Source organism: Lepidochelys kempii, chromosome 17, assembly GCF_965140265.1.
Source record: "Lepidochelys kempii isolate rLepKem1 chromosome 17, rLepKem1.hap2, whole genome shotgun sequence".
In the NCBI taxonomy this organism is placed as follows: domain Eukaryota; kingdom Metazoa; phylum Chordata; order Testudines; family Cheloniidae; genus Lepidochelys; species Lepidochelys kempii.
The window spans coordinates 17,774,820-17,800,911 of NC_133272.1; the positions used below are offsets into that span (position 1 = coordinate 17,774,820).

At 42.6% G+C, this 26,092-nt stretch overlaps 1 protein-coding gene across 7 annotated transcripts in view; it reads left to right on the top strand.

The window, feature by feature from the left end:
* Window positions 1-26,092, top strand: part of CAMKK1 (calcium/calmodulin dependent protein kinase kinase 1) — a 197,326-nt gene that overhangs the window by 108,720 nt on the left and 62,514 nt on the right. For all 7 annotated transcript variants that reach the window (XM_073315804.1, XM_073315803.1, XM_073315808.1 and 4 more), the window contains 5 exons: window positions 1,016-1,063; window positions 3,834-3,887; window positions 17,950-18,001; window positions 20,175-20,308; window positions 22,084-22,120. In XM_073315804.1, coding sequence (XP_073171905.1) covers window positions 1,016-1,063; window positions 3,834-3,887; window positions 17,950-18,001; window positions 20,175-20,308; window positions 22,084-22,120 — 325 coding nt within the window. The remainder of the gene's footprint in view (window positions 1-1,015; window positions 1,064-3,833; window positions 3,888-17,949; window positions 18,002-20,174; window positions 20,309-22,083; window positions 22,121-26,092) is intronic.

The window sequence follows — 26,092 nt, forward strand, 5'->3', positions numbered from 1 at the left end:
GTGAAATTTAATGTTTAATTTGCAGACCGCTCTGACACAAACATATTGTAGTCACTTAAGTCACAGATCTGACTGTGATGCAAACCAGGAGCAGATCTGATGGATAAGTAGTTTCCATAGTTATATAGTTACTTTTCAGAGTAGCAGTGCACTTTACAATACTGTGAATTTTAAGTTTCCAGTGAATTGCATCCTATCCTTAATGGAGCATTAAAAGAACACCTTTAGCTTCCTAGATGGAGCACAAAGAAAAGGAGGACTTGTGGCAACTTAGAGGCTAACCAATTTATTTGAGCATAAGCTTTCGTGAGCTTTTCGTAATCGGATGGAGCACATGACTCATAAAACAGTGCAGATCCCCATGGAGCTGCCCAGGGCACGTAGATCAAAGGTCCCACACAGGCAGCATGTTGTACTCCTGCCTTGACAGTTGTAATGAACTCAGTTGGGTGGGCTTCTGTCAAATCTGGGTTTTTTTTATTCCACCCTAATTGCAATTACACGATCTGAACTTAGTGGAATTTCACTCCTTGCTAACTCACACATAGAGGTTAATGCAGTTTACAGGTAATTGATTCCAATAAATATCAGATCAATTTGAAAGTTCATTATTCTTTTTGGTAGTCTTTTAAATGAGCATGCCTGAATGCTTGTTTCTTTTAAAATGTGTATTCTGGATGTTGGAATTCTGTTCCTTTTAACTGCAGTGGGTAGATACAACCCCCCAAATTTTAAACATAAAAGGGCCAGATTCTGCTGTGATTTATACCAATAACATTATTGAAGTGAGTGGAGTTACTCCAGATTTACGCCTGTGTAACTGAGCTCAGAATCTGACCCATAATTACTTTGTTCTATTGTCATAAAAATGCAGTAACTATAACTTAACATATAATGGCTTAAATAAGCCTTAATGCTTCTGTCTTCAGGATCTTTTCTTCTCTTGGTACTGATTCAAGTTCACAGTAACTCCCTTTTACTAATACCCAATTTTTTTTCTTTTTTTGATCTGCAGGACTGTGTGCAATTAAACCAATACAAGCTGCAAAGTGAAATTGGCAAGGTATGTTACTGTAATTAAGGTTTCTATTACGGTAGCACCCAGCAGCCCCATTTGTGCTACACGCACACCCACATGAAGACACGATCCCTGCCCTGAAGACCAATATAGTCCAAGACTATATTCAGCCTTCCTTTTCTTCCCTCTTATTTGTCTTAACAAGTTTTGCTCAAGATCAGCATTGAACTACTTTCTCTGAAGTCTAAATTTATTTTCCTTCCAACTGAAGGTATTGAGCTGGCTCTCTTCCAGGGTGTTTCTTGCCAAGGTAACACCAAGGTCCTTTAATGAATTAATTCAATGAGAAAAGAAAGATAAAGGTAGGCACTTGTTCGCCATCAGGACTGGTTAAATCTTTATTTCCATGTAGAAATTGCTGATTTAATTCTATTCTTTATTTAAAAGTCTCAGAATGTTTCAGAAGAGATTCACTGAAAGTTATTTAAAGGTCTGAACTGGTGAACAGTTCAGACGCCCGCACATCTGGACTCATGCCATGTGTCTGCAGATGGATCAGTAAATGATCGTTCCCTAAAGGCTGTACTTGCTATTGCTATCTATGTATTCCATTTGGAAGTGACTACACCTGCTTCAGCAGGTAGTTTCACCAAAAAGGTTATTAGCTCAAACTTCTCTAGGGCTCACAGACTCTGACCACTTCAGAGAGATTTCTTCTTACTTACAAACTGACTGTATGGGTCAGTTAAAGCATCCAGATTAGCAAGCACCAGGTTGTAGTAGAGTAGGTGTTTCATAAGCATGCTGCGATTCTGCACTGCAGCCAGTCCCTGGGGTGGCAGTAATTACTGTGTGTATCAAAACATATGTGTGGCTCATTTCCAAGTTTTAGCACCTGTTTTCTGTGACAAGAAGCCACAGTTGCTGCCTTCTTTTTGTCCTTCATACGCATGCAGGAATGGGGGAAAGGGCAGTGGGTGGTTTCTGTTGCGAGGCTTTGAATGTACCTGTCTAGATTAATTGTGTAAGGGTATAGTACACACAGAGAGCAGAAACAGGGAGAGGATATTGGAGACTCTTGCTAATTCTCAATTGCGCTAATCTCCAGACTTGACAATTTTCATTCACAGATATTCTCCCAGGGGTCTCAGATATCAGAGAGAGCGCTCTAAGCAGTTCTCATATCACCAAGACTTTATGACACATATGCAGTTTACCACAGCACATTCATTAGTGGAAGTTTACCTTAAAAAATTAAAATAGATATCGGTCCAGGCCAGGAAGTTCAGAGAGATGCAATTCTGAAGGTGTTTGGACCTGAGTCTTTGGTTTTGCCCATGGTAGAGTTAGGAACCAGCTGCAAATTCAGATCTGGCTCCAGACATTTCCATGGTTCCAGGGTGTTGGGATCTGGGAATTCTCTTTGGGCCTACATCTATCAGAATGAATTAGCAAAGCCCCATGCTTGATTTTTAAAAAATTGTATTTCTTTAATTAGGGCCATATTACAATATGCTTACTCTCCTTGTGTAGTACCTTACTCTTCCATTAGATCTGTGGAGGTCAGTGAAGAATATATTATTATTCAAGGTGAGTAAATGTATCACAATCGAGCCCTTGAAGTGAAACTCACTCTTGTGCAGAGGGCCCACCAAGCCCTATGCACTCCTTAAGACCCACTTAAACCTTATTTTGGTGGCTTTAGTGGAACTTAAGTAGTGGACAGGGCTTGTGCAGGCCTTCTGCAGAGGAGTGAATTTCACCTTTACTTTCTAATCTGCCACATTAAAGAGTTCACAGTGGGCCGGATCCATAGTCCAGTAAAGTCAGTGGAAAGACTTCCATTAATTCCAGTGGGTTTTGGGTCAGGCCCAAAGCTTTGCTCACCAGCCCTTCATGAGATTTACGGTCTCATTCCAACTCTTAAGTCAATGGAAATGCTCCCACTGATTTCAGTGGGAGTTGGATCACACCCTTAATATAGTTCTTATACATGTATTCAATGGGCAACTGTTGGAGGAGGAATCTAGTTATGGTTTAAAATCTTGGCCGTGTAAAATGTATGAAGTTGACAGAAAACTAGACGAAATTTCAGTGGTTTTACTTTGAGCTCCTACTGGAGCTGTCATGTTGCACATGTTCTAGTATTGACCTTTCCATCAACTGCAACTAACCAGGCAACACACACTCATTACAACTGTGCCAATTAACATCAGCTGAAAATATGACCTGCAAAGTGTTAATTTCTTATAAATTCCCAGTGCATGGAAAGTCCTCTATGAAAATGGTGGAGGCTTCCAGTTGAGAGGGGTTGAATGAAGGGAATTTTAAAAACTAACACAGAAACAAAAAGACTTTTAAAAAGTAAATTTTCCCCAATGTTCAACTTGTAATAAAAATATAACCTTGGCTCAGGGCGTTGCTGAGGATTAATAACTGGTTGGAGTTAATGGCCTGAGGCAGTTCCTTCCAGACAGTCATTAATCCTCAGGAAATGCTCTATGCCTCCATTATTATTGGCTAAATGAAATAGCTGCCAGGAGAGGAAGGACAGTTTCCCTGGCATTGAACATAACAATGAAGAGGAGAGAAACTCCCTTTGCCCCTGTATGTGTCCTGGTCCATCTGAATTGCATTTCGTAGAGGGATGGGAGCTGCACTGTATAATGGAATCTGGCATCACGTAGAGCTTTTGCTCAAGGCTGTTGAGGGTACTTCTTATTTTTCACTGCAAGGCCAAACACGATAAGCCTTGAGCAGTTGGCAAACAAAGCAAGGCAGCCGAACTGACTGTGTAATTTGTGTTTATTTATAGGGCTCCTATGGTGTTGTGAAATTAGCCTACAATGAGAGTGACGACAAGTATTACGTAAGTGCTTCTCTCCCCATATTACCGACTGGTGTTGATATTTCTGATTCTTTTTTCACATCCCAGAGAACTAGCTCTCTCCTGCTTTTTTTTTTTTTTTTTAATCCTTCTGAGCCACGTGGCCTGTGAGTAGAAAATCAACCTGATGGGGCACGAGGCTACACTTTTCAGTGTGTGATGCAGAGCAGTGTAATGTGAGCAAAACCTAGTGTGAAGTGGTGTGTAATGAGTGGAGATGTTGGACATATGTTTCAGAAATAGGCAGGCAAACTTATTGCTGAGCTATCTTGACATTTTCTAGATATGAAAGAGGTCACCTGAAATGAGAGATCTACCGTGCTTCTAAAAAATCTGCCTGGAAGGAACAGGCACATTTCATAACAGAATGTTGGGCCCTGTATGTGATACCCCTAGCAATACAACCCAGCACAGCACTGTGTGGTTTCTTTGTGACAGCACTGCGTGTTATACTATTCAATTAGCAAGTCAATGTTTAGCTGTAGGGAGTGTTGCCTAGGGGATAGAGCGCTGGGGTGGGGCTCAAGAGACCCGGATTTATTCTGAGCTCTGCCACAGGGTTGCAAGGTGATCTTGAGCAAGTCACTTCCCCTTGTCAAGCCTCAGTTTCCCCATTGGTAAACTGGGGGTAATGATGCTTACATCATTGTAAAGTGCTTTGAGATCTACAGATGAAAATTGCTGTATAACAGGTAGATATTATTATAATGAAGACTATGGAAAAATCAAGATATTATGGTGAAGGGCTCTGTAGCAAGGCCTGCAAATAAGTAAAAATCAATCAGTCCGTTGTATAGCTAATTGTAGGGTTTGGGCTTATAGACTCAAAAATGCTTCCTTAGTTCGGGACACATATAAGCACATACTTAAGTCCTTTCCTGAATTGAAGCCATAGGTTTAAGACTTCTGCGTCTAAATAGCTGTTAAATCAAAAAAGCCCAATACCTGTCACGTCAAACCCACAGATAGGGTAAGCCTGGAATCTCTAATCTGAACCCCTTCAAAATTTTCTAGTGAGGGGTGGATTTGACTCCATAGTCCTATACCTACCCTTGTGGTTTTTGTTCTGGATTGGATCAAAAACCACAACACCGTCCTTTTTTTTTATTTGGATGTATCTGAAATCTCATGAGAACAGCTGATCTTGAGCGATTTCTACCACTTTGTAGGCAGAAGTCTGAATCCAAACATAAACCTTCTTTGGACCCAAACCTTTGACAGGGTAACTGATTTGGTGGATAGGGGGAATGCAGTGGACATAATATACCTGGTCTTCAGCACATGACATTCTGATAAGTAATCTGGAGAAATGCAGGCTTGACAGAGCTATCATTAAGTGGACATATAATTGGTTAAACAACTGCAAACAAAAAGTCACTATTAATGGAATGATGTCAGATTGGAGGAATGTCTCAAGTGGAATTCCACAGGGATCTGTTCCGGCTCCAGTGGTGTTTAACATCTTTATTAATGACCTGGATGTAGGACTAGAGAGCACACTGATGAAGTCTGCAGATGACACAAAACTAGGGGATGTTGCCAGTGCTATGGAGGACAGAGCTGAAATTCAGAGGGTTCGTGATAAATTAAAGAACTGGGCTGTAGACAATAAAATGACATTCAACAAAGACAAACATAAGGTGCTGCACTTAGGGAAGAAAAAACAAAGGCACAGATACAGAATGGGGGAAAACTGGCTTGGCAGAAGCACTGCTGAGAAGGATCTTGGAGTTGTGGTGTATATCAGCTTCAACGTGAGTCAGCAATGCGATGCTGTTACAAAAAAAGTAAATGCAATTTTAGGTTTAAGTCACAGGACATGATAGTACCGCTCTACTCAGTGCTGATTAGGCCTCAGCTAGTGTACTGTGTCCAGTTTTGGTCACCAACGTATAGAAAGTATGTAGAGAAACTCCAAAGGATCCAGAGGCAAGTGACAAAGATGATCAAAGGGATGGAATGCAAGCCATACAAGCAAAGGCTGAAGGAGCTGGTATGTTTAGGTTGGAAAAGAGGATGTTAAGGGGGGATATATTAGTGGTATTCAGATACTTGAAAGGTTGCCACAAAAAAGAGGGAGGAAAGTTGTTCTCTTTTACCACAGAGGGGAGGACAAGAGACAATGGGTTCAAACTGTAGCATAACAGATTTAGATTAAATCTCAGGAAAAGCTTCCTATCTGTAAGAGCAGTAAAATGGAACAGACTGCCTTGGGAAGTTCTGGAAGCTTCTTCACTAGAGGTTTTCAAAAGGAGACTGGATAACCATATGTCTTGGATGGTTTAGACACAACAAATCCTGCATCTTGGCAGGGGGTTAGACTAGATGACCCTTGTGGTCCCTTCTAATGATTCTAACCTCAGTCTAATTTTAGTGAGGATTGGGATCTGAACACATCCCTATCTCTCTGAAATCGAAGATCCACACTCAGCTTCTTGGCCAACATTCTGAAGCACCATACTATAGAGCAACCCCAGACAAGGCTGGCTTCCTGGTCTGAAGTTTCTTTGTCTGAGTGTGGTGTGGGAAACACGCACCCCATGGAGTGGGGGAAGCTTCAAGGCTAGAGTAGCAGCCACAGAGCACCTCCACTGCTCATCGTCTGGGAAGAAGCGGTTCTTCCCCACCACTCACTCTCCATGGAGGGCCCCAAGTACTTTGGCTGTGCAGACCACTTAAGTCCCACTTAAATCCAGTTTTGAGAGCTTACGTTGTACTTAAGTGGTGCATAGGCCTCTGATGGCCTTCTGCACAAGAGTGAATTTCACCCTGAAACGAGGATTTGCCCCTTAGGGGTCAAATTGGAGAGTTCATAAATAGCAGACTGCAACTGCTATTAGTCACATTGCTTACTGCACTTCTGGAAGGTGTTCCGATATTCTGGTGATGAGCATGACATAAGAATCTATCTAAAACAGAATAGCCTGTGCCAGTGCCTGGAGATACCTGGAAGTCTGACTGTCCCTACAACTGTAGTGATTTGCATTCTGTGTGTGAAACTTGCCCCCATTCAGAGAGGCAAGTCAAGGCCTATGGACCACTCAAGCCCCCAGCACAAGTAGGGTACAGGGATGAGGAATAAGCTCTCCAAATTGGTTTCTCATTTTCACGGTAATAAGAAGGAACTTTCACAAATAGCCATCCTGTTGCTCAAATATTTTTTTTCCTGACTTGCAGTTTTGCTATTGAGCTAACAGCTTTTTTAGCATGACTGTTAACATCATTATCCAAGATTATCCTAGCCGATCATATTTCCAGCTAGTGTGAAACTGCATAGGAAATATATTGAAATGATAGAAGAAAGAAATGATGCAAAATCTGGAAAAGACACCCTGAATCTATCCAACTGGATGGGATCGCAGTTGTTTCCATGCCATTCACTTTCCAACTGACTCAGCCCGTTAATTGAAATGTTTGCTGTTCCCGTTAGTTCCTCTTTCTGTTCTGGCCTCCTAACAAACTCTGCCCTATTATGCTGATTTGGGTGGAAACTGCATATTGCACAAGACATTGTTCTATATGCGGCACCGAGTGACGTGCTAATACAGTCCTTTCTGTGAATCCCCTCCTCCCCCTTCTACCTGAAGATGTCTCTGTAACATGGAGGGAAGCAAAACACTAAACATTTCAGATTCATTAATGCAGGAATTTTAATTTTATTTCCTGGGCACGACTTTATTTACTGAGTGTGCTCAGTGCTACACAGAGGGCTGGTTCAGTGGACCTGGGGGATTGTGTAGATTAGGAAAAGAGCTCAAATGTAGGTTGGGATTATCTAACCCTAATGGTATTGTGATCATTGCACTTGTGTTAGATGCACGTTAACACCTTTTGTTTTGGTTTAGCTGGTGAACAGCTAATTCAGGGTAAAATGTGCTAACATGTCTTCATTAGGGAAAAGGTCCGGGTGAGTGAACACATTTGCTAAACACCACTTAAACTCAATTTCTTTTTCTAAACTAGACAAACCTTCAGAGGCGAACGCATCCGATGAAGTGAGCTGTAGCTCACGAAAGCTTATGCTCAAATAAATTTGTTAGTCTCTAAGGTGCCACAAGTCCTCCTGTTCTTTTTGCGGATACAGACTAACACGGCTGCTACTCTGAAACCTGCAGCCAGAGTGTACCACCTACTGCTAGGAAGATTCCATTTCAGCCCTGATACCTCAGCAGAGACCCTCAGACACAAAACCCATTTACTCAGACTTTGTGCAAAGAAGGAGTAGAGGTCCACAATGATCCATCCTCCAAATCCCCAATAGACTTTAAGGCCAGAAGGGACCATTATGATCATTCTGTCTGATCACCTGCACATTACAGGCCACAGAACCTCTCCCACCCACTTCTGTAATAGACCCATAACCTCTGACTGAGTTACTGAAATCCTCAAATCATGATTTAAAGACTTCAAGTTACAGAGAATCCACCATTTGCACTAGTTTAGACCTGCAAATAACCCATGGTGCAGAGGAAGGCAAAAAAAAACCCCAACCCAGGGTCTCTGCCAATCTGACCCGGGGGAAATTCCTTCCTGACCCCAAATGTGGCGATTAGTTAGAACCTGAGCATTTTGGCAAGACCCAACAGCTAGAAACCAGCAAAGAACTCTTTGTCGTAATTCAGAGCCCTCTCCATATAGTACCCCCTCACTGGCCACTGGGCATATTTTCTACTTGCAGTCTCACAGCAGCTATCTACCATTGTAAGCAGTCTCATCATACTATCCCCTCCAAAAACTTATCAAGCTCAGCCTTGAAGCCAGTTAGGTTTTTACTTAAGAACATAAGAAGGGCCATACTGAGTCGGACCAAAGATCCATCTAGCCCAGTGTCCTGTCTTCCTACAGTGGCCAATGCCAGGTGCCCAAGAGAGAATGAACAGAACAGGTAATCACCAAGTGATCCATCCTCTGTCGCCCATTCCCAGCTTCTGGCAAACAGAAGCTAGGGACACCATCCATGCCCATCTTGGCTAATAGCCATCGATGAACCTATCCTCCATGAACTGTTTTGCCCGCACTGCTCCCCTTGAAAGTCTGTTCCAGAACTGGACTCCTCTGATGGTTAGAAACCTTCATCTAATTTCAAAACTAAACTTGTTGATGGCCAGTTTATATCCATTTGTTCTTGTGTCAACATTGACGGTTAACTTAAATAACTCCTCTCCCTCCGTGGTATTTATCCCTCTCTCGTATTTATAGAGAGAGAGCATATCTCCTCTCAGCCTTATTTTGGTTGGGCTAAACAAGCCAAGCTCTTTGAGTCTCCTCTTATAAGATAGGTTTTCCATTCCTCTGATCGTCCTAGTAGCCCTTCTCTGTACCTGTTCCAAGTTGAATTAATCTTTCTTAAACATGGGAGACCAGAACTGCACACAGTGTTCCAGATGAGGTCTCACCAGTGCCTTGTATGATGGTAATAACACTTCCCTATCTCACCTGGAAATACCGCATCTGTTGCATCCTAGGACTGCCTTAGTCTTTTTCACGGCTGCATCACATTGGCGGCTCGCAGTCATCCTGTGATCCAACAGTACACCCAGGTGATGGTCTTTCTTCTCCACTGTTGCTTCCAACTGATAAGTCTCCAGCTTATAGCAAAAATTCTTATTGTTAATCTCTAAGTTTACACTTTGCACTATTAAATTTCATCCCTGCGACCAATGCTCAAATCAAAGGATACACCAAAACAGTGGCAGGGGGAGGCCTGGGTTTTTCAACGCCTCGGGCAATAGCAAAAAGAAAAATATCTGACTGCATTGAATGTCTGTTATTTTACAACCCATGGTGGAGGGGCTTGCTACACAATTGACCCAACACTTTATAAGACAAGAACAGATTGCTGCAGCAGAAGAGTAATAATGCTAGATTTTTACTCCATTGCCTTCACACGTCATTCTTTTTTGTGGTGCAGCCATAAAGGGGGCATTCCCTCACTACTGTGTAAAACTCTGGAATTTTGTTGGCTGATCATCCTGTGGGCATCAGTGTCGGTATTCTGCCGTGTTACGAATTATGATGGGGAGGCTTCCAGTTTCCCGAGGTGTTGAAATACCCTGTAATTTGACAGATTTTTTTTAAAAGCTTAAGAGAAATGGTAGAGAATTGTGTAATTAGCTAATGGTTGCATTGCTCCTCACATTTCCCTGTGTGTTTGACTGACATGCAGCTTTTAATACCAAGATAAATTGCATGTTGTTTCACTTATCGCTGCTGTCTGAAACCGTGTTACACCAATACACTTTGACAAGAGTTGTCAGGCGGTCAAAGGGGAGATCTAATGCAAATGTGTAGCACCGGCAATTACCAGGAGCAATTCTGATCATGGCAATTGGGAGAGGGGGCTTTTTTATTCTTTGTTTTCCAAAACCAACATTGTCAATTTCTCTTTTTGTCTTCATGTTGAAAAGTGACAATAAATAATTGGAGAAAATTAGCATTTGAGTGGCCTGGAATTCTATATGGTATGTAGCCGAACCTCACACATTCTATTTCAGTACAAGGAAGTGTTGCCACCTAGTTTAAAGGAAACAGAGAATGATTGTGCAAAAAAAAGTATATACCTATAAACAGGATAAAACTTATTTTTAAGACTCAGTGTTTTATTCACGTTACAAAATCCTACACAGTGCAAAATCGCAGTGTATGATCCTTTACATGATAGTTGCTGAAGAACGGGACAATGTGCATTCTGTGTTGATTACTGCAGAACTTTTAAGCACCAATAACCTGACTCAATTCTTGTGAAAGTCAGTAGAAAGAATAACTATGTTAATGGATTTTGGATCAGGCCTCAAATTAGGCCTATCCTTTTTAGTAAGAAATCAGTGATCATCCCATGTGCAAGCAGGAGTTTATTTTTTTCTGATTTTGACCTTCTATTAAAGGAAAGGTAGAAAAATGGAAAGAATCCCATTGGCTTTGTTGGGCTTAGCCTGCTAAAGCACAGGCCTCTACCATCTGAGTTCATCTATGCATCCGATGAAGTGAGCTGTAGCTCACAAAAGCTTATGCTCAAATAAATTGGTTAGTCTCTGAGGTGCCACAAGTCCTCCTTTCCTTTTTGCGAATACAGACTAACACGGCTGCTACTCTGAAACCTGTCATCTGAGTTCAGTCCCTGCTGCTAAGCTCTGGTTGGAGCCATTACACCAGCGTTTGCAAAACTATGCCTAGGAACCCTTACAGCTGTAAATATTTCAGTGTTATAATTTGCAGTAGATGCATTAACAGTGATTAGAAAAAAGGCCAAGCACCTTAAAAGGCAAAAAATACAAAGCAGAAACAACATATGTCCCTGTGGAGGTCTAGTCTGGAGTAATTTTGCTGATGAAATTTGAGCCTGAGAAGCCTCGGGCCATGTCTTTTTCCCGTTTTTAAGCTCTGAAACAGCTTGTAGCACAAAGTTATTGAGAAGGACAATTGCCGTTCCACTTTTGGACAAAAATTATCCCATTCCATTTTTTTCCTGCAGCTTCTTGATGGAGATGATAACGATTGAGTTTCGTCATGAAACCTTTCCAGATGCAGCCATAAATCCTCCATTAAAAATCACACCAAAAAATAGGGAGGGATGGGTAGCGATCCAGGTTCCAGGGACATAGATGCCATCGCTCAGTCACACGTTACGCATGCAACTCGTTCAGCGATTAAGAAGGATGGAATGATCGGATGTAAACTGTTTAGATGATTATATGATAAACAGTGCTTGGGATTAGTGATGACAGATTTATTGTCAGCATCTGAATAGCATGATATGCAGGCACTAATGGCTTTCCCTTATTCAGCAAAAGAGGGTTTGTAGTCCCTTTTCATTGGGATGTCATTCTGAAACACGGGAGATAAGGGTAAAGAATAGATGGGGGGCTTATTGGAAATAGACAGTGATTCTTTTCTGCTTTCCCAATGGGACATTTAATCCAACAATGGTATAAGATTATTGATAATAATAATGCTTTGAATGTGTATCACTTTCCATATCCAAAGTGCTGGACAAACATCAATCCAATGTATCTTCTATACAGCTGAACCTCTATAGAGTGAGCTTGGGTATACAGTAATTGAAGTCCTCAGCTGTCTCAATGCATTGCAATGTGCAGGTGGCAAGTCCAGTTACAAGGCCCAATGCTGCTTATTGCCCCCATCTGAAATAATGGAAATTTTGTTACTGGCTTTACTGAAAGTAGGATCTGAGCTATAGAGTCGGCATCAGATCAGATCACCAGAACTTCTGAGTTACAGAACTCCTCCTGATCTTTAACCTTTCATCTCAAAGATACCAAAATCCTCTTTTGTTGGGTTATTCCCCTAAAGCAGTTTAGCCCTTTTGATTATGCTCCTCAATATACTCGGACTGCAGTAATGCTATGAAGAAAGTAGTAGGCTTAAATATTGTACAGAGGTTTCCATTAATCAGAGAAATTGTAACATGATCCCCATGCTGCCTCCCAAGAACACACGCCATGAACCACATTCTCATGAAATCAGAAAGCGGCAGGAATTGGGCGCAGGGGCATAGATAGAGAAAACTACCTGCACCATTTGTTTTTGAAGAAGCTATTGAGGCACTTGTCAGTACTAAGGAAAAATCCACCCACAAGATTCTGAGAGAATTCTGTGTCTGAAAGGCATTGTTTGGATAATTAGCTTTGCTTGAGAGCGGAAATGGGTTGGTTGTTTCACGAATGCATTGCCTTGGTGACAGCTCTGCTTGAGCCTGGAAGGAAGAGAGACTTGCTAAATCCCCATTGTATCTCTGCTGTTATGCACAGCTAGGATTTGCCTCTCCAACTTTCACTGTAGTGAAAACTGGACTTTGATACTGTTTATTCATGCCTCTATTCTTTGTGGTAATTAAATGACTCCTGCTTGTTCCGTAAGAAACTTTGCTGTTCATCCCACATGAGGATTTAGAAAACAGTGGGATGGATTATGATCCAACCTCTTTGCACTGCTCTGATGGCACAAAGGGGCTAGAAAGCAACCAGAGTTCTGCAGATGGGGAGTTCCCAAGGGTTGGGGAGTCACCAGTCGACAAAAAGCTGGTGTAGCCACAGCTGCAATATAGGAAGCAAGTCCGAATGCTGTCATAGGCTTCACAGGTTTCAGAGTAGCAGACATGTTAGTTTGTATCCGCAAAAAAAAACAACAGGAGGACTTGTGGCACCTTAGAGACTAACAAATTTATTAGAGCATAAGCTTTCATGGGCTACAGCCCACTTCATCGGATGCATTGAATGGAACATATAGTAAGAAGATATATATATACATACAGAGAAGGTGGAATTTGCCATACAAACTGTTTCAGAGTAACAGCCGTGTTAGTCTGTATTCGCAAAAAGAAAAGGAGTACTTGTGGCACCTTAGAGACTAACCAATTTATTAGAGCATAAGCTTTCGTGAGCTACAGCTCACTTCATCGGATGCATACTGTGGAAACTACAGCAGACATTATATATACACACAGAGATCATGAAACAATACCTCCTCCCACCCCACTGTCCTGCTGGTAATAGCTGATCTAAAGTGATCATCAAGTTGGGCCATTTCCAGCACAAATCCAGGTTGGTGAGAAAACCTGGATTTGTGCTGGAAATGGCCCAACTTGATGATCACTTTAGATCAGCTATTACCAGCAGGAGAGTGGGGTGGGAGGAGGTATTGTTTCATGGTCTCTGTGTATATAATGTCTTCTGCAGTTTCTACAGTATGCAGCCGATGAAGTGAGCTGTAGCTCACGAAAGCTCATGCTCAAATAAATTGGTTAGTCTCTAAGGTGCCACAAGTCCTCCTTTTCTTCATACAAACTGTAAGAGTCTAATTAATTAAGATGAGCTATAATCAGCAGGAAAGAAAAAAACACTTTTGTAGTGATAATCAAGATGGCCCATTTAGACAGCTGACAAGAAGGTGTGAGGATACTTAACATGGGGAAATAGATTCAACATGTGTAATGACCCAGCCACTCCCAGTCTCTATTCAAGCCCAAGTTAATGGTATCTAGTTTGCATATTAATTGCAGCTCAGCAGTTTCTCCTTGGAGTCTGTTTTTGAAGTTTTTCTGTTGCAGAATTGCCACCCTAAAGTCTTTTACTGAGTGGCCAGAGAGGTTGAAGTGTTCTCCTACCAGTTTTTGAGCGTTATGATTCCTGATATCAGATTTGTGTCCATTTATTCTTTTGCGTAGAGACTGTCTGGTTTGGCCAATGTACATGGCAGAGGGGCACTGCTGGCACATGATGGCATATATCACATTGGTAGATGTGCAGGTGAACGAGCCCCTGATGGCGTGGCTAATGTGATTAGGTCCTATGATGGTGTCACTTGAATAAAGATAATAGCTCATCTTAATTAATTAGCCTCTTACAGTTTGTATGGCAAATTCCACCTTCTCTGTGTGTGTGTGTGTGTGTGTGTGTGTATATATCTTCTTACTATATGTTCCATTCAGTGTATCCAACGAAGTGAGCTGTAGCCCACAAAAGCTTATGCTCTAATAAATTTGTTAGTTTCTAAGGTGCCACAAGTACTCCTGTTTTGTTTTTTTATAGGCCTCATACAACCTTAACTACATTACAGTATCCGTACAGTGGCCATGTAGTTCCTTTCAGGTGAGTTATGAACAGTTGAGATGACTGGGTTACTACTACTTGCTTCCCCCATTGAATGTGAGAGCACTGCTTTACTGGCATCTAAAAGTTGCTGTATCCTTAATCCTATGACAGGGAGGAAGGATGGTACAGTGATTAGGACACTACCCTCGGACTTGGAAGACTCAGGTTTAGTTCCTTGCTCTGCCACAGACTTTGTGTGTTCATGGGCAAGTCACTTAGGGCTGGATCCTTAAAGGTATTTATGTGCCCAGTGAAATCTTCAAAAGCATCTAGGCACCTAAAACTCATTGATTTAAGATTGCTTGTCACTGTTATTTGGGTGCAGGGGGGAGAAATAAAAGTGGAGTGTGTTTATAATACACTGAGAACCCTCCTGTCCTGGGCCTTCTTTCAAAGTGCGGATTGTGGAGGTGGTTTTTGGATTGTGGACATCAGAAACTCATTTCACACAGGTTTCAGAGTAACAGCCGTGTTAGTCTGTATTCGCAAAAAGAAAAGGAGTACTTGTGGCACCTTAAGAGACTAACCAATTTATTTGAGCATAAGCTTTCGTGAAGCTGTAGCTCACGAAAGCTCATGCTCAAATAAATTGGTTAGTCTCTAAGGTGCCACAAGTACTCCTTTTCATTTCACACAGACCACAGAATAATTCAGCCAACCAGTTGGAACCAAGATTAGACAGGGCAATGTGTAGGTGAATGACTAGAACTGTCTTGTCTCCATCTCCTGATACTACTATTTTCAATGTGTGCCATTGTAGTTATGAAATGGAATTGAGGGCCAGAGTCTCTGCTCAGTTACACCAGCATAAATTCAGATTTCATTGGAGTTAGTCCAGCTATCCACTGATATAAATGAGATCTGAATCTGGCCCTTAAACTGTATAAGAGACACTGAAAGGATGGATGGGGTTTCTGGTTGGTAGCTGTATCCTCACCAGCAGAGATAACTAGTATGAGGTAATGTGTAATAAAGTCTCCTTGCATTGAGCCCCTGGGTGATTATATTTCACTGGGGTTACTCCACTGTGGATTACAGATATGGAGGTTTGATTAATAGAAGTAAACTACTCATTCTGAAAAAGCCTCACTAGTGCAGGATATTTCCCTGAGCAGATGGTCATATGAGCTGGTTTCTCATGAAATATTTATCTGTGAAGTCTTCAGGGATCATTGGAGTGGCTGCGAGAAGGTTATTTAACACGGCAGTATGCATGGAGTCTCAGAGATTTGATTTATTATATTCAGGTTGTCTTTTGCCATCATGCCTAATGCCATTTGGACGGCAGAAAAATTACTCTGATGTCCACCATCTCACATCAACTACGTATTGGTTCCAAACAACTGTATGATACTGGAATATGAGAATGTAGAGGGATGGAAGAGTGTCACCAAGTGGCTAGCTTATTTAAATCTATGCTTCCTTTTGTGTTCTCTTATCCATTGTACCCTGCAATTCCTATGCTACCCCACAGATCGCTGTGCCCCTCAATCTGTGATACCACAGTGACAGGAATCCTGGAAATATCTAACCTGGAGATCTTGGGCCTGATTCTCAGTTACACTAAGATCCCTTTATGCAACTATGGCAGCGTAAAGGGGGCAGAAATGGCCTTGTGAGAATACTGCCTGTGCAAAGGGCTTCCCCAGCCAAAGGGCTCTGTGCTGTTCTTGCTCCCAGCTCCTGGCATAGGGTGAGGGCAAATATACACAGGTGTGGCCAGAGTACATCCCAGTTATTTGGTTTCCCAGAGTCAGTGGCAGCTGTAGGAAGCCAAGCGTTAGTGAAAGTACTCTAAGGTTGCTCTCACTTGCCCCAGTGGCTGAGTAGGCCCCAGAATATGGGGAGCAAAAAGGTAGCTTCCCTCCTCAGTCCCTGCTCAAAGCACAGGAACAGAATGTGACAGCTCTTGGGCTACCCAGGACTGTGAGCCACCTTGTTACCCCATTCATCCAGCAAGAGGGAGTCTTTCTAGTGGTAACTGGGTGTCAGCTCCCTGATACCACCAGCCCTTCAAGCACTCTCCTGTGGACTACACCTGCCCTAACTTTGCCTGGCAGTTTAATAATAGATGCACCCAGGCTCTGAGTCCCTCTGAATTGTTCCCTGGTGATATCCAGCCCCTGACATTGGCTACTCACAGGAATTCCAGATCTTCTGCCCCCAAAGGAGCTGTGTACCCAGTTTTACCTGAAGCCAGCACTTCTGTAAGACACACAGAATTTATGGGCATTTATAATAAAACCAAAGTAGGGTTAATTAAGAAAGAATAAAGATTTAACTGGAAATGAGAGAGAGTGGTGGAAACAAATGGCCACAACACAAAACAAACACATAAAATACGAACCTGGTTCTCTACTTATCAAGAGTTACTGTCCAATGAATTAGATTTTTTCCCTCAAAGTTCAGTCTGTTGCAGAGTTGGCTGGAGTCAGGATCTCAAGAATCCCCACTCCACGAAGGTTTTCCTCAGTGAATGGATGCAGAGTGCTTCTTTCTCCTCTGTGCTATACTGAAAACAGCCTTTGGTGTCTATTCACAGATAGGACAAACACGTGTCTTGTTATATGTTTCAGAGTAGCAGCCGTGTTGGTCTGTATTCGCAAAAAGAAAAGGAGTACTTGTGGCACCTTAGAGACTAACCAATTTATTTGTCTTGTTATAAAGTGTCTTTTTTTATCTTTAAGTAGTTCTGATTGTTTGTCATTGCCTCTGATGGTTTCCTGTGACAAGTCGTTGTATTACACAAGGCTAAACAATTGAGCCTTGCTGGCATCACCAGCCAAACAGGGCAGGGTGACAACTCCCCTTTGCCCTAATGGGCCATCACTGAGACATATTATCTCCTGATGACTAATTTCTACTCCCAATCCATAAAGCAAATTTTCAGTATAAATACATTATTCTGTAAATATCACCTGCACATATGTCTCTCAGTGATTATGAATTGTGACAAGTTATGAGCTTTCTGTAGTTACCTTACATGTTACTTTTTAGGGATGAATATCCTACACAGCATGTGTGTTGTAGTGAGTTTCTCGTGTATGAGATGAGAGATGTTTGCAAAGAGCAGGAGACTGTTTACCAAGGGGTCTCTGTGTCACACAGAGTAACTGAAAATCGGGCCCCCTTGTTACTTATCTGATTAAGATAAATTAATCAGATTTATTTTTGCTTTGTAAAAAAATGGGTAAAATTGGCCTTTTTATGTACCTAAAGGAAAATAATTCATTCTTTCTTAGATCTTAAATATTTTGAAGGTGTCTGTCACTAATTAATCTCTCTCTCCCTTGGATAAAGGTCTGAAAACTGGAGTCCCAGACCAGTAGATGAACTGAATTGCAAAGATAGAGTGATGAGTGATATTGCAAAGATAGAGTGAGTGTAACTCCCAGCTTTGCTCTGTTTTAACACTTTTTTTTTTCTTCCCTCAGGCTATGAAAGTCCTCTCCAAAAAGAAGCTACTGAAACAGTATGGATTTCCACGTAGGTGTCATGCTTTTAAAGGTTACAGACAAACCCTGCAGGCCTTACCAGCTATCCTCTCTCAGGCAAAATTTCCAGTGACTTCACTGGAATTTTGCCTGAGTAAGGCATACAGATTTCAAAGCTGCTTGGGTGGTTTGTGAGGATAGGCATACTGGATCATCTATAATAAGGACAGACACAAGCTATCATCCAAAACACAATTCCCCACCTCACTGCTCCTTTGTGCCCTCTGTCCCCAGACTGTCTTGCTCCCTGATGGTAAAACACTGGCCTCTATGCTTGTGTGGCATATAGAAGCCCCTTTTCTTGTTGTGCCTCTACTGTATCTTTCAGCAGATTATCTGAATACGTTTTCAGGCACAACTCTTTTGCGTGCACAAAAACAAGACACTATACTCAACCTGTAAGGAGAAGCCATTTTGAATTTGTGATGTGATCCAGAGCCACCCCTGCTTGTTTCCCAGCCATCAGGAAGTTAACTCTCCTTCTTGAGTGTCCCTCAGTGGTCCAGCACAGAATGTGGAGGTGGAGACTAAAGGCTCAGAAAGGTTCTCAAAGAGTGTGCAAGTCACCTAGGGCTAGATTTTCAAAAGCACGTGGCACCCAACGTGCTGAGCGCTTTTGAAAACCTGGCCCTGACTGTGGACACTGAGCCCTTCTGAAAATTCTAGCCTTGGGACCAGATTGTCAAGTGTTCAGTATCCATAGTTGGAGCCAGATTTTCACTAGATCTCAACAACTGGCAGTTCCGATTCTGACACCGATGGCCAGATTTTCACACAGTGTGCTGAGCACTTTTGAAACTCTGGCCTTGTGAATGGAAAAGGGTTCTGCACACTGGCCTGGGTTGTAACCCACGTTGGGTTTATCTGTTTTTCTAGTTTGTTTTTCTTGCTGTAATTCAGGCAACCTAAAATCTAAGAATCAAACCTTGAGGAGAAAAACTTGCTGACTAACGGCTTGTCCTTTCTCTGCTGGTCCATTCCACTAGCTCAAGTAGTTTCTTATAATGAGACCTTTTGCCTAACACATCAATACAAGCAGTATCCTGCCTGGCTTGTCTTCTTGCTCTGGAAACTTAGGCTTTTATTCATTCCTTCATGTGAAATGACATGTTTTAAATTTAATCTTTTGAAAACGTTGGGCTTGATCCTACTATCTGCTAAGCACTCTCAATTCCTTCTATGATCAGGCTCATTGCAAAGTGCCATGTACCCTTGTGAAATTTGATCATCAAGAACCACATTTTCCTTTTGAGTAATTTGGCAGTTTCTCTTGCAATAATTCATTCAAACTAGTGAGAGGCCTAATGATTGCATCTTAAAGCTCTTTTATTGGTGGATGGCTTCACTTGCCAGGTCTTTGTAATTGTTTTGGAAATAGAACAGGACATGGAAATTGGAACTTTCTGTAACAATAGAAAAACCAGACTAGCATGAGCATTGCCTTCTGCCTAACTACTTATCTGCATCATAGCTTGTGGTATGATTTTTTTCGATGGGATCGTGATTATAATAGAATAATGCATTTATCCTGAACGATCCTAAACCTATTTACAAATGAGAGAGAGTGCAGCTGTCTCTGGGGTGGAAAGCATCAACTAAGTATCACAGTAGTTGGGGGCAGATAAATTGTGGCAAATCCCTCTATGAAAACATCCCATCGTCTCCTTAATGTTCATGAAGAATTTTAGTTTTAAGGCTTCACCTACACACAGTGAAGCACACAGAGCTCAATTCATCTGCCTTAGAAAGATAATGGGATGAGTTGACCCAGCCAAGCTTGGGACCTGCTGGATGTCCTTTCAGAGCAGAATGTAGGAACGTTGATGGGGCAGTGCCGATGCCCATGTTGTACCTGTTCTGTGGCTGACTGATTTCCAATCCCCAGAACAGTCAATCTGAGTCTTTTCACTGGCACTAAATTTCAAGTTGACTTTATACGAGAAAATAAAAGTCAGGCATTGACTCATGCGGAGAACGTTCAGTAGGTCAGTGTGTCATCTCTGTGAGGTCATTCAACCCTTGCGCTCTTACATCTGTGTCTGGCTGGTCATATATTTTTAGGTCCTGCACCCAGTCAAAGCCCCCATGTTATACAGCCATTCACTGTGATGTATCATGTGCTGCCAAGCAGGGGTAAAGCCCAGTTTTTGTTGTTGCTGTTGCAGGTCGACCTCCCCCTAGAGGATCCAGAGCAACTTCTGATGGGCAGCCAAAATCAATGGCACCGCTGGATAGAGTTTATCAAGAAATAGCCATCTTAAAGAAACTGGATCATGTCAACATTGTGAAGCTAATCGAGGTGTGTATGCCAAAGCGGGTTGGGAGGGAAGAGGTGCTGTTATTCAGGTCAGACTGTGCAGATGGCTACATTCAAGTTTGGTTTTTTTAAGTTAATGGGGATCAGGAAGCAAAATCCCCTAGATGGCTTTGAAAATGGCAACCTATGTTTATAAATTAAGGACCTGATTCTGGCCACACTCCACACAATGGGGCTGTGCATGTGGAGGGCTTGCTTGATCAAGGTCAAAGTTGATAAGTAGAAGCTCCTTAAGCAACTGTGTGTTTTAGAGCGAGAGAAAGAAAAGGTAAGCCTTGCCTACACACAAACTTGCACTGGTTTAACGAAACTAGTGCAGGCTCCTGTGTAGTCATTCTTTTATTCAGTCTAAGACTAGCTTACTTTGGTTTAGCTTAAACCTGTGCCTAATCAACATAAGCTATCCAAAATAGACCTAGTTTAAACCAAAATTAGTGTCATCTCAGCCTTTTGCTCCAGTTTAACTAAATCAGTTTAACTGATGGACTGATGGATGCTGTATGTAGACAAGCCCTATGCGTGTGTGTGGCAGGGGGCCGGGGGAGAGAGAGAGTGCCTATGTGGTGATGGACCTTAGTGCCCTGTTAATCAATATTTGTCTGACATGGGCAAATAGCATCTTCATTTGTATGTACTGTCTCTAGCAGGCATAAGAGTGCATGGAATTTGTTTTCTTTAGTTCCCCAGATTTTCCAGAATAAACTAAAGAAAATTTCTCTCTATCCTTCAAAAACCTCCTCAGTGCAGTGAGTTTCTAACTGCTAGCAGTTGCTCTGTGGCACTGGAGTCTTTGAATAGGATCTCTGACCCCATAACAACTCCTGTATGCCCATTCTGATCCTGGCAATGTGGTAAGAAGGGAAATATACCAGTGAATATCAGTGCCTACTCAGTGTAAAAGATGGGCATCCACAGAGATATTTGGGTTCAAGTCAAGGTTTAGCTGCAAAGTTTGGTGAACCCTGAATCCAGTGTGATGACACTTATGCAGGGCCACTGCTTAGCTCTGTTGGTGTCAAGACATTGCAGCACATGCCCAGTGAGACCTATTCTTGCCCCTCCAGTGGCCCCACACTGCATTTAGAGAAGTCTGGCTGCAACTCCTTTCTGAGCTAGTAAATAATGTGCATAGGTGGACAGACGAGATTGCGACAGGGTGATAGTCCCAGCTGCTGACAGTCCAGGAGGTCAGGACCCAAACTGAGAAACTTCCTAGCATGCTAGCATGATATCCTTTCCTTAGACTGTAAGACCAGCCTGATTTTTGCATGTAGGTTACATGGAGACAGATGCATAGCAGCCTTTCTTGCATACACTTTGTCTGATAATCAGGCTTATGTGACTGTATGTCATGCATGAGCAGGGCCCTTGGTGTGTACAGTGATTGTTCTTACCATAGTTCAAGGGTGCAAGTCTTGTTATTTTAAGTCTAGTCTGCAGAGCATCAGAAAGAGGTCAGATTGCAATGTGCAGATCTGTAGCTAAATTTCCCAGGTTTAGGGATGCTTGAGTCTATCCCTACTAAAAACTGGTAAGAAGTGTGTGCGCGCACGCAAATGCAAGATAGAGGCAGGGGAGATAGATGTATATTTAAAGTCACGAATCGCATATTACTCCATTAAATTTCAAATCCAGGTGCCCTGTGAGTTTAACACCCTCCAGCACAACATGAAATATGGGTAATTATAGAGTATTATTGGATTAAAGATGTCTCCCTCTCTGTTTCCCTTCCCTTGCCTCTGTGATATCCATTTTAGGTACTGGATGATTCTGCAGAGGACAATCTGTACATGGGTATGTACCTCCCTGTATGTTAATAGAGCCATACTTGCTTATTCTCACTGAGGCATTTAATGTACATTTCCAGGAGAGATCATAACTAGGAGACTTATACAGACCACAGCAGATAGAGTTGGTACCTATGAAACGTTAAAGTCTCCTAAGGGGTCAGGTTCAGGAGGCCTTGCATCTTAGGAGAGCTGCACAGAGCAAGAGCTGCTGCATCCACTGACACTGAACGGGTATCGTTTGTGCTTCCTGCACACACTCACCCTGGCTCTAATTCATCCAGCCAGAGTAGAAGGGTGGGAGAAGTGGATGGCACCTCTTCTCTCTGGGGAGTCTAGTGTGACGTGCAAAGACTGAGATCATGTCTACCTCATGCATGCGCACAAGGAGTGGGGGGAATTCCCTTCTGTCCTGTCTCCCCTAACACTCCTGTGAAGAGTCAGCCACAGTATCTACAAGGATATGCTTCATGAAATAATAAAGGAGGCTTTTGCAGCTGCCTGGAAAGGGGGATCTGCCTAGCTCTGAATCTATTAAAAAAGTGGGCGGGGTGGGGGTGGGGAAATGAAGCTGCTTTCCTTTGAAAGGCCAGTTTCCCTTTCAAGAGCAGATTCAGCCGAAGCCCACACTGTTGGTTGAGAGACATCAAAGATGTGGCAGTTGGGAGGGGCCTGTGTGTTAGATTCCTTTTGGTTGCACGAAAGTCAGTGCAATTCAAAAAGCAGCAGAGGAAAAAGATGTGCTGCTGGGTCACAGTCACGGTGATAGCAGTAATGATAGTGTCAACCCCTTACTCATACTGGAGAGCAGTTACTCACATGAGTAGACCCACTGAGTCTGAGCAGTGAATGGTCATCAGCGAATGGGTGAGCAAACTAAGGGCATAACCACCTGCATAACTATCTCCAGTGTCACCCTCTCTTTAACCCCTGGAATAGCTTATGTGAGCAGTAGCTCAGTAGTGTGATCAAAGGGTTCATAGACTGGGCCAGGAGTACTCGAGTGGGACAGTAAGGGACACTTCATTGGTACTAGTAGGTACATCTGAGAACATTGTGAAAAGCAATTTTTTCATGTGCCATTAAAACCAAGCCAAGGTGTAGCAGCACCCTGCAAGGTGTGCAAGCCTTACCGTTCCATCTGCATGTCTCAGTGATGCTGTCTGAAGATGTAGGTCTGATCCTGAGTGGGGCTGATTTTCATCCACACACTGCTTCCTTTGTAATGCTCAGGGAACTCAGAGCAGCTACTAGGCTGCTCTAACCTGGGACAAGGACCTGCAGAGAATCAGGGAGCTGTAACCACCCCTCTCTGCTTTACAAAGAATAAGCTTGGCAAAGCTGAGAATCTGGCTGTGTATCTGTAATTCCTGTTGAAGTCAGAGGACGTGGTAAATGCTCAACACCTCTCGAGCTCAGGCTGTCTGACATTAGGCTTTCAGCTGCATGGTGTCACCATTGATAGCAATTCCCAGCAGGATGATTAGAAATCCCAGGCAGGCTTTCCTTCTAAAATGTACTGTAGACAATCAAGTACAAAAGAAAACAAGAGAAGGTGCAGGACAGAGTGAGCTACTGAGACTTAAGCACATTGGCTTGTTTATAGTTTAGTTTAGAAGTAGGATTTCTTGCATCCATGTACACCATGCAGAGCTTGGTGCTAAGAAAGCAGGGCTAAGAAAACTGAGAAGCTGAGATAGAGGAAATGGTAGAATTATGAAATGCTGCCAAAAGCAGCTTGTTCCTAAACCTGCAAAGAAAGACGAATTGGCCTTAGTATATTGCAGCATGTTATAGTTGCACCTTGAGCTGTTTGAATATCACTGCTGTATGGTAGCAAATAGGTGTTTGCTGTAAACAGATTTAAGAGTAACAGCCGTGTTAGTCTGTCTTTGCAAAAAGAAAAGGAGTACTTGTGGCACCTTAGAGACTAACCAATTTATTTGAGCATGAGCAGTTTCCACGGTATGCATCCGATGAAGTGAGCTGTAGCTCACGAAAGCTCATGCTCAAATAAATTGGTTAGTCTCTAAGGTGCCCCAAGTACTCCTTTTCTTTTTGCTGTAAACAGAGCGGTCTCACTTTACAGATAAGAGTTTGCATTGGGATTTTGCTAGTGTTGCAGTATCTTGTTTAACTACTTGTGAGGGAAAGGTCTCCTTGGTTTTGGCAGATCACTCCCTAACGGTATGGGACCCTACTGCCTAGCTGAGCCTACACATCTGACACAAGGGTGTCTAATGGTGGAATAAGAAAAGGAGTACTTGGGGCACCTTAGAGACTAACAAATTTGTTAGTCTCTAAGGTGCCCCAAGTACTCCTTTTCTTTTTGTGGATATATATTAACACGTCTGCTACTCTGAAACCTGTAATGGTGGAATTGCATTGCTGGGGAACCCTGTGCTATTATGGAGCAGTGATAGCTGCTTTGGACTTTAGGCTACAACCCAATTCCCAGCCTAAGCCCTGTTTTTGCTCAGCAGACCCCAGTGAGTTGGTGTTACACCTGTTTACACCTTCATATATTGAGGCAGAGAGAGATTTAAGTGACTGACCTAAGTTCACAGAGTGAGGTAGTGGCAGAGCCATAGATAGAACACAGGAGTCCTGCTCTAATCACTATAAAAAATTTTAAATAACTTTATCAAGTTTCACGCTGACATCTTAATTTTCTGATCTGAGGTATTGGGTAACTGAGCTCCATAGAGTGGCTAAAAAGGAATGTTTCCATCAGCTTGGGGAAGGAAGGCAGAGTAGTCCTCTGGACTGGGACTCAGGAGACCTGGATTCTATTCCCAGCTCTGCTGCTAGGCTGCTGGGTGAGCTTTGGCAAGTCATGTCACGTTTCTGTGCCTCCCGGGCTACAGCATTGTGATGTTTGGGGGTTCAACTCAGACCAGTACTGGGTTGTGTTACTTGCCCTGCAACTCTGGGTGTCTTAAATGCTGTGCTGCTGTTGCTCACAGCCTGACACTAACAGCCCTCTGAGAAGCAAGCAGGCCACACCCTGGTTTCTATCACCCAGTTACTTTTTGCAAAGTGATTCCAAAATGCTCCCAGTCCTGAATTTCCCCAAAACCATCTACCAATGTGACAATCTGCTGAGGTTTCCAGAATTGTGAGTTGCTGTGTTACCTGTTTCAACCTCAGCAAGTGAGAGTTTTGCTACTCCTAAGCTGTATGATAGCTCCCTGACATACCAGCTTGTCAGCCTTGCCAGCAAACTTTGCCAGTCCAGACTTTGCCTAAAAGGTAATAGACAGTGAATCCCAGCTTCCGAATTCCTGGGATACATCTCCCTGCAGTGTCCAGCCCTCTCATTGAAACTGAGCAAAGTTGCTAAGTTCATTGCTTCTTTAAAGAGATAGTACATGGCAGCTCATTAATTTAACTGGGGTTTGACAAACACTCTTATTTCAGGTTTCAGAGTGGTAGCCGTGTTAGTCTGTAGCAGCAAAAACAACGAGGAGTCCTTGTGGCACTTTGGAGACTAACAAATTTATTTGGGCATAAATAAAAAGCTTATGCCCAAATAAATTTGTTAGTTTCTAAGGTGCCACAAGGACTCCTCGTTGTTTTTACTCTTATTTCAATCACAGCACTGAATTGTTTTTGTTGTTCTTCGAGATGTGTTGCACATATCCATTTTACAATCTACCCTCAGTCCCCTCTCTATCGGAGCCTGTCCAGTAAGAAGGAACTGAGCAGGGTCGGGGCAGATCTGCCCTCTTATACCGGCATTCAGTGGCTCATGGCATCAGAGGGTGCTCAAGCCACCCTGACCGGAACCAGTGAGGGGAAAAAGTTATCTGACCACTGTGCACAAGGCACACACCCCTACAGTGAAATGGACATGTGCAGCACAGCTTGAAGAACAGCAGTTACAAAAGGTAGGTTAACCGTTTTTTTAATTATTCCATATTTTTTATTTGTATTTTATTAATTGAACCTCCAAAGGTTTGGTTTTATGAAAGAAAAA